Below are 8,962 nucleotides of genomic sequence, written 5' to 3'. Positions count from 1 at the left end.
CCTTCACAAATTACCATGTTTTAAAATGTATCAAACAAAACAAAAAATTTTATTCTTAAAGAGGTCATTGTACATAAAACAAAATGTACACTTCATTATTATATTAATTTCTGTAATAGAATAAAGTTGGATTCTGGAAAATTAAGGATGTGTATTTTTAACGACAAAGTTATCAGTAAATTACTTTATGAATGTAACAATATTATGAAAAGGACAGTTGCGAAACACCATATAATGGAGATGTTGAGTCACAGATAGGTAGACACAACAAAAGGACTGTCACAAAAAGACTGTCACAAAAAGACTGTCACAAAAAGACTGTCACAAAAAGACTGTCACAAAAAGACTGTCACAAAAAGACTGTCACAAAATGTGCGCTTTCGGCCAACAAGGCCTTTGTCAAAAAAACACCCCTCCCCCCCCCCCCCCTCCCACACACACACACACACACACACACACACACACACACACACAATCACGGTCTCTGGCAGCTGAAACCAGACTGTAGATATTTATCAACAACAAAGTACTACAAGCCACTTTAAAACAAAATGAGCAGATTTTCTATACCATTGTTATTATTATAATCGTTGCAGTGGTTTGAAAGTCACGTTTTTTGTTACAGGTTCACTTGCTATGGCTCAGGACCAAAAGTATGAATAAGAATTTCTTCCAAAATTTTTCGATTGTTGTAATGTAAACAATGTACAATCATCTGTACATTCGGCCACAATAAGAGAAAATGAATGCAATTACATACCTACCCTTCTCTTTACATATGAATAGCTCTGCAAGAACTAAATTCATTCATAAATCTGTGCTGCTGTATATGAATGTGTTTCTAGTAAATGCTGAACTGAGGACATGTTTAAAATATAAAAAAAATTTTAAAAAAAAGAAGAAGAAACTTAGTACTGAAATTCACAAGGGTTTGTTTTTATTTGATGCTGCTCAACAGTTTAAGCAACTCTTACAATAAATTAAAAGAGTTAAGTGTTTCAGTCACTACTTACTAATTAACTAAACAAAATCCACTTAGGCACTGCGATCCTCTGGTGCAGTATTCTTGCTGTAATTACTGTTTCACAATTTCATCACACTAACTAACTTTTTAGGTATGGAATGTCTGCTTTCTCACAGAATCAATGTGTCAAACTATCATAAATTAAACCAACTACTTTGAGCTACATATGGACATTGCTTCTTTGTAATTACTCATAATAGGCATACAAACTATCATGGGGCAGTGAGACTACAACACATAATCAACTGTTTGTATACAATCCAATACAGTGTTAGCCAGGGTTAACAAATCAACACTATATTACCTGAATTATTGACAAGTGACACTACACACAAAATATTCTTTCACTGGAAAACACATTAAATAATGCAAAAGTTTTTGTGAAAATTTTGAATTTCTCAAATAAATCAATTTTATTGCCTGGAATAACTCAAGTGAGCTACTACACTGTGAATGGATAACCTGTTTCTTTTATACAGGCAGTATGCATTATTATAAGCCATGTTTTTTCAATTGTCCGGTCCATGTACCAGGTTTTGCAAGTGTTAAACACTATTTTGTGTCTAGCAAATGCAATACTGATGATTGCTTTCTCTAACTGTACTGAGTTTGGTTTGTATATCTTTTTTACTGGTAGGGAATCTGGGTGCTCTGTTGCTCATTGTCCCGTATGCAACATGTTTGTGCTGTTGGGTTACAGTAATTCTTTTTTCTGCAGTCATTGGACCTTTAGATGTTTCGTAGGTCTAAGTAAGGAATATTTCTGTCCATATGTCAGTTGCATTTCAAGAAAAAATGCCATAACGAGACTAGTTTACTGCAAATAGATGAGTATTTGGGTGTAAAAGATCACTTATCAGTCTGAAAATGCAATAGGTTGCTGTCCCTTGTCACATACAAAAAGCACTCAGATATATATTTAAAATGTCACACTGAAGTGAAGTGCCTACAAATGTAACAGCTGTTGTCGACAGTGCAACAAGGTACATAGCAACCTACAAATAACACAACCACAATGTGTCAAAAACACACACACACACACACACACACACACACACACACACACACAGAATGATACTGTTTCTTTTTGCCTTTTAAGTAAATCACATACTTAATATAACAATTACGTAAATCAAGGTCTTGTTTCTCCTTGATCATGTGACATTTGCATGCGGCATTCAACTTCTTTACCAACAGTTCTTGGAAATTCATGGGCATTTCTTCTCAACCACATTTTTTCCAGCATCTTCATATTCCTGTGCTGAGATCCACATTTGCTGGAAAGTTCCCAAAGAAGCAACAATTGACCCTCCAATCCAGGAACTAATACGTCGACTTCTACCACCATGGATGACCTTCAAACGCATACTGCTTGGCGTTCTATGTGCCAACTCAGTACACAAACGTTCTGGAAAACCCTGTCGAAATAAAAAATATCAGAAGACAATATTGAATTTTGCACAAGAAATCCCAAAGCTAAAATTTAAAAAACAAAAATAAACAAAATGAAAGGGGTTACTTCAATTTTTTACTTATAGTATGATTAGTGGCAACATTACCTTAGAAACCTAACCAAATTTGATTTCTTTATCTCACCAGAAAGCTTTCATATTAAACTTCACCATCTAGCTTTTCATTCTTCCTCTTCTATTTCACCGATTTCAATGGCTAAATATTTAAAACTAAGAAAAGATACTAATTTTGTTAAATATTTGTACTAAGTGTAACAAATTAATGGCTTGGAGAGGAGACCATGGGGTTCCTTACACTAAAATACTCAGAAAATAATCCTAAAAAATTCCAGAATTCTGTTGGTGTAGTTTGGGTTCACTGTGTACTTGCTTCAGTAAATTAAAATAGGTTGACTCAATGTCTTCTACAAACTCAATTCCTAGACAAAGTGAAAACTTATATTCTTACTCCATCCTATAATTCTGTCAACCTGCAAACTGCTCATTGTCCTGTATTCATTTATAAAGCCAGCTCGTTTCTTTGCTTGATTAAAATTATTTTTTATGCTATTGGTGATAAAGTTGGTGAATAGCCTGTATATATTTTGCAGATAGGAGAATGATAGGTCTACAGCTTTTGTCTACTTTTTAATGAAATACAGGAATTACAGCATTGTTCCAGTTTTTTGGCATTATCTTCTTTCAGAACTATCCCATAAATAGTTTCACTAGTTAATTTTGTATTATTCTTATCCATATTTAATCATTTGTAATAAAACATCACCACCTTCCGGTGCCTTCTTGTTCTTCATATGTTGAATGCCTTCATATGCTTCATGTGGCATTACTTCGACAACAGCGTTATTGTGTTTCTAAGTCATATCTTTAACTATACATTTAATGAAATCTTCAAATACTTTTACAAGTTACTGTGCCATTGGCTGTCCTAACTGATGCAATGTGGCATCTATCCAACAAAAGTTTATTTTGTTTTATTCACATTATTATTGTTTTTACATTCTCTTGAATAATTTTGTTTAATTCAGCATATTATATCATGTTTCTATTATCAGTTGTCTGAAACTCTCACTTTCTATAAAATAATTGCTTTGTCCTATTTGAAATTTTTCTGTATATTTTGCTTTCTTCATTTCTGAATTTTGTTTGGCTGTTTATATAAGTACTTTCTGTTAAATAATTGCACTTGTCCTCTATTTTTGTATAACTTTCATTTTCAAAGATGAATTTGTCATTTAATCTGGTATACCTCACTATTTTTGGATAAATTCTTACTGCCTGGCGAGTCTGTTTCTTTCATGCTGTATCTATTTTTACTCAATATCTTACAAGCCTGTCGTCACTTGCAGTTCAAAAGTGGTTTAGGACTGTCACATCCTCTATAATTTGTTTTCTTTATTATTTGATCAAATTTACTAAGTTTCTCTTTTATTTCTATTTCATTCTAGCCAAGTCAATTTTCTATTTGTTTAATTCTGGAAGAATATGATAAAGAAAGATATCTTGTTTTTTTCTGCAAAGTCTGGAATCATATCCAAAGTCTAGTTTTTAGTTTTTGTCCTACTTTCTCATTAAAACTGTCCACATTGTTGTCTTATACAAGCTTCTGTAACTTTTTGCAAAGGTATTATTTCTTCTCATCAGGATGCGATCATGACGTTACATAGATTTGACTGATTTCCATGGAATACTTTTTAACCAGTGTTGCTATTTAATGTGTGATTCCTTCCATACCTATAATTCTTTAATTTTCATGTTTACAATGCAGTGTACACCTGGATTCACTTCCTGCCCTGTTCCTCTAAAATAAAACACATGGCCTGATTTTAGTTCTGGTTGTTTTTCTCTCTGATAACCCTATTACATCCCATTTTATCTTACTTAATGCCTCTTTAAATTCCACTAATCTATCTCCACAACCTAAAATTCTGCAATTCATTGTTCTTAAATAAAAAGTAATATCTATGAGCCCAGTATATTCTGCCACCTCAGCTAATCTTGAGTCTCAGAAGTTATCAAAGACAACTTCTTTTTCCTCAATAGCATATTCCAGTTTCTAGCAATTTAGATTTGCAACATCTGCAATAACTAATCTGTTGTCCTACTGAATGTTCTTCTGTGAACTCAATTATATTATTATTACCTTTGAATCGCATCACAATCAGACCCACAGGAGCACACTCAGCTGCAGGCCTCATCCATCTACTTTTGACCTACCCACTGCCCCACTTCCACCAAACACGTGTGTGGGCGTGCGTGCATTTCGAGTTTATGGGCACTCAACGGCGTGGTTATCAGTGCCCTTACATGTATTAAAAGAAATGATTGTGGATAAAATAGCTAAAATTGTTGCACACAGTGAGGACGAAACCTGCAAAACGGCACTCACGCACTCACTCCCACCTCACTCGCATTTAACCACACAATCACTCTGTCTCGCACATCCTAAGACAACGGAGAAAGGGTGAAATGTACTATACCAGGGATTAAAACATAAGTAAAATGACAGAAGTGCTAAAACAATGGTCCACAGAAATGTGACCAGCTGACCACTTACAAAAATTATGGATGAGCCAGTTACCATACCAACACATTATCTGCCTCTCCCTAAAATCTTAGGACACATGTTGAACAATTCACAAAACTTTAAAACCCTAACCACATCCATTTCAAAGTCACTTAAAATAGAGGGCAAGTCTGTTGCTGCCCTCTGGTCTGAAAATAAAATGCAGTCTAATAAAATGTGGTGCACAGTGATCTGTACACACGTTAGAGGGCCCTCTCGATGGAGCAAGAAGCCATGTGTCATAGTGTTGTGGCCTATGTGAAGACGAGGAAGGGGGACCTCGTCCCTTCTATGTGGCTGGAATGAGGTACGCCACAGCCATGTTGAGGACTTCACTAGATGGAGCTTACTGTCCGTCACTTCCAGCCACACATCCTTCCATTGATGCTGTTGTAACGGCGACCGGAACGGTCGCGGGGTTGAAGTGACGCAAAACGCGGTAGGACCCGCGAACAACACAACAGGAGAGGACAGACACGACCAACAAAGGATCTTACGACAACAACAAGAACAAAACAACAGAGTCAAGAAAACCTAACTAGACAACCACATCCACTCGTAAACAAAACACGAAAGTATATACGCGGACAATGGTCCCAACTTGCGGAGAAGAAAGAACGTGTCTGGAGAGTCCCAAGACAAAAACAATGACTGCTGCAAGCAGTCGCCCGTGACTTGAAAAGCTGTGAAATGTTGTTTCAGCCGATGTAAGTAGGTTTCCCGGTCCTCGTTAGCATCATTAAATGGTGGAAATGATGGCGGACGTGGGAAAGCATCGGACACCAGAGGACTCGGCAGCTGTTGTGGTAACGCATCCCGGGCATCGACTTTGTCTGTTAGCAACTGCAGCAACTTTTGTAAGATGTCTAACTGGAACTGCTGATGCTGCATGAGCTGCTGCTGTTGCTCCAGCAGACAGACCAACTTCACCTCCATACCAACAACGACCACCGTTTACCTCATCGCGAAAATGTTGTAACAGCGACCGGAACGGTCACAGGGGTTGAAGTGACACAAAACGTGGCGGGACCCGCAGAGTGGCCCGCGAACAACAACACAACGGGAGAGGGCGGACACGACAAATGAAGGACCTTACGACAACAACAAGAATGAAACAACAGAATCAAGAAAACCTAACTAGACAACCACGTCCACTCGTAAACAAAACACGAATGTATATACACTGTGTAAAGTGAGGCGATATGTCCTGAGACATATGCAAGGTTAGACTGACAGGTTGAGCCAGAGGCAGGCGCTTAAGTACGCTATCGGGGACGCTGCTATTGGCCGCTGCAACCACGTGTTCCATTGTGGCGCCCTCACTCTAAATGCAGACCAGGAGGCGCGTGCCGCCACAGCTTACGGCGCGATTGTGCAGAGACCTCTAGGGGTCTTCGACAGCCATGACATCTGGCAGGGATTCAAATTCTGCGGCGCACGGTACCAGAGACGCATAACCCTGTACTTTAACATTGAGGTGATAGCATGCAGGGGGATGCCACACCGAACTAATGGAGGATCATGACATGCCTCCTTGGCTGCTACATCCACTCTTTCATTCCCCGCAATACCCATGTGCCCTGGTACCCAGCACAAAGACACCACCTTCCCCACCCTTTGTAATTGAAGGATGGTATCCTGCTGGGTAAAAGCATTGGAGAGTGTGAAGGGCACTCAGGGAATCAGAACAGACATGGAATTTAACACTCAAAATATGTCTCACATGCTCCAGTGCCCAAAATATCGTGTATAATTCCACATCATAGACAGTAGAGTCTTGAGGCCGTCAAATCCTGAGGACTTGATTGGGGAAAACAACAGAGCAACCAACGGAGTCCCCTCAGCTTAGACCCATCCATAAGTACAGCTAGCTACAGAGTTGTGGTGCTTATTTAAAATATCAGATAATTGTGTATTAAAACGTATGCAGGAGTGCAACCTCCCCCACACTGCACTCTGGGCCTCTGCAGTAACCAGGGTAGCAACTGGTTAAAACCCCAGATTTCAGCCTGTATGTGCCCCGCACCATGGGACTCCAGCACACACTTCACACAGATTCCAAATGGCCTCAATGTCTTTGGATGAGCGATAAAGAGACATTCCAAAGCTGGATGAGACCCTATATGATATACTGAGGAATTGGGAGTAGCAAAGAACCTGACACACCATGAGAAGCCACTGAATGGCACATGGCAGTTCACCAGCCTCAACACACAGACTGGGTATGGGGCTGGTCCCCTCATGGCATACAGCATCAGTGATCTTCTGGTATGAAGGTGTTGCTGACCCACACCCAGCTGCGTTTGCACAAAAGGCCTATAAAACATGAGCAGTGCCTTCTGGGACTTAGATTCGGGTCCTTTAGGTGTGGTAACCAAGATCATTTGGAGTAAAAAAATGAGGTCCAAAATACCGCACAAAGTCTTTAAAAGGGAGAATGGTATTCCACATAAACAATTCAAGTAACTTAAAAATACAATAAAAATGATTAAAATTAATGCGCGCGCGCGCCCACACACACACACACACACACACACACACACACACACACACACACACACACACATATATATATATATATATTTCTCCTATACACAAAATGTAAAACCAGCCCAGTCCTCCGGCCTCTTTTGTGCAAGGGTCAGGGATTGTCACCTGCCTCGAGATGACTGGGTGTTTGTGTTGTCCTCCTCATTTCATAATCATTCATGAAAGTGGCAAGATTGGATTGAGCAAAGGTTAGGAATTTGTACGGGCACTGATAACCACGCCGTTGAGCGCGCCACAAACCAATCACCATCACCATCACCATCATCTTTAGTGCAAGCTGCAACTGATGAGTTGCTGTTGCTATACTGGAGGAAACAGAAAACTGCAAAATTGTCCACAAATAAGGAGAATTGTGTGGGACTCCTTACCATAGACATGATACTGTTTATGACTATAGCAAAGAGGGCAACACTTAAAACACTGCCCTGAGGAATACCATTCTCCCACTTGAAACTATTTGACAGTACGTCAACAACACACTACCGAGAAAGACAAGAAGGACCAAATGAAGACGGGGAGATGGCCATGGAAGCCCCAGTGGTGGACATGCCCTAGAGTAAAGTATCATGAAGTAGTGGCATACATCTTACTCATATCAAAGAATATACCTACACAATGCTGTTTCCGTAGGAAAGCCTGCTGGTTAGCTGCCTCTAGCAGGGTCAGGTTGTTGACAATGAATCACCATCTCCTGAATCACACTGAGGCCGACTGAGGAGCTGTCTGTTCTCTAACGTCCAAACCAGACTTGGTTAACCATTCATTCCAAGTTCTTTCCTACACAGCTCGTTAAGGTGATGCTTCAGTAACTACTGGGACACATTTGGTCCTTTCTTGGCTTGGGGAGAGGTATGGAAATTGCTGTCCACCACGAGCTGGGACAGTGATCTGTCTGCCATATCGAATTAAAACATCCTAAAAGGACTTCTTTTAACGCTGGTTTCAAGTTCCAGAGGATGCTGTGTCAGATCTGGTCATGACGGGGCACAGAATCTTGAGTGTTGGACAGTGTCAAATCCAGCTCCCACATGGAGACTGGGGAGTTGCAGGATTCTGCAGTGTAGGACCTGAGGCCCAACTCAGCCCTTTCCACGGTGGCATGGTAACAACGGAATGCTTGAACCTAGCTAGCAGTGGTAGTAGTTGTTGCGAAATTCTCTGCCATTGTCTATGCGACGTCTCCTGGTGTTGTTTGTTGACAACACCAATACAACAACACTGCTATAAGTGACCAACTGCCTTCACTGGAAATCCTCCTGATAGCTTCCCATACTGTTGTAGGGCAAGTATAATTGTTGATGGAGTCTGGAACGCCTGCTATGACCTTTTCTTGCTCTTGTTGATGATGCGCTG

General features: G+C 39.8%; 1 protein-coding gene across 2 annotated transcripts in view; it reads right to left on the bottom strand.

The window, feature by feature from the left end:
* Nucleotides 1-912: 912 nt before the first annotated feature.
* LOC124555644 (actin-like protein 6A) overlaps nt 913-8,962 on the bottom strand; it is a 104,644-nt gene continuing 96,594 nt past the window's right edge. For both annotated transcript variants that reach the window (XM_047129626.1, XM_047129627.1), the window contains one exon: nt 913-2,442. In XM_047129626.1, the coding sequence (XP_046985582.1) occupies nt 2,233-2,442 (210 nt within the window). In that variant the 3' untranslated portion in view covers nt 913-2,232. The remainder of the gene's footprint in view (nt 2,443-8,962) is intronic.

Source organism: Schistocerca americana, chromosome X (genome assembly GCF_021461395.2).
Source record: "Schistocerca americana isolate TAMUIC-IGC-003095 chromosome X, iqSchAmer2.1, whole genome shotgun sequence".
NCBI lineage: Eukaryota > Metazoa > Arthropoda > Insecta > Orthoptera > Acrididae > Schistocerca > Schistocerca americana.
Note: the sequence above shows the minus strand (reverse complement) of the source record. Positions and strands in the feature narration are given on the sequence as shown.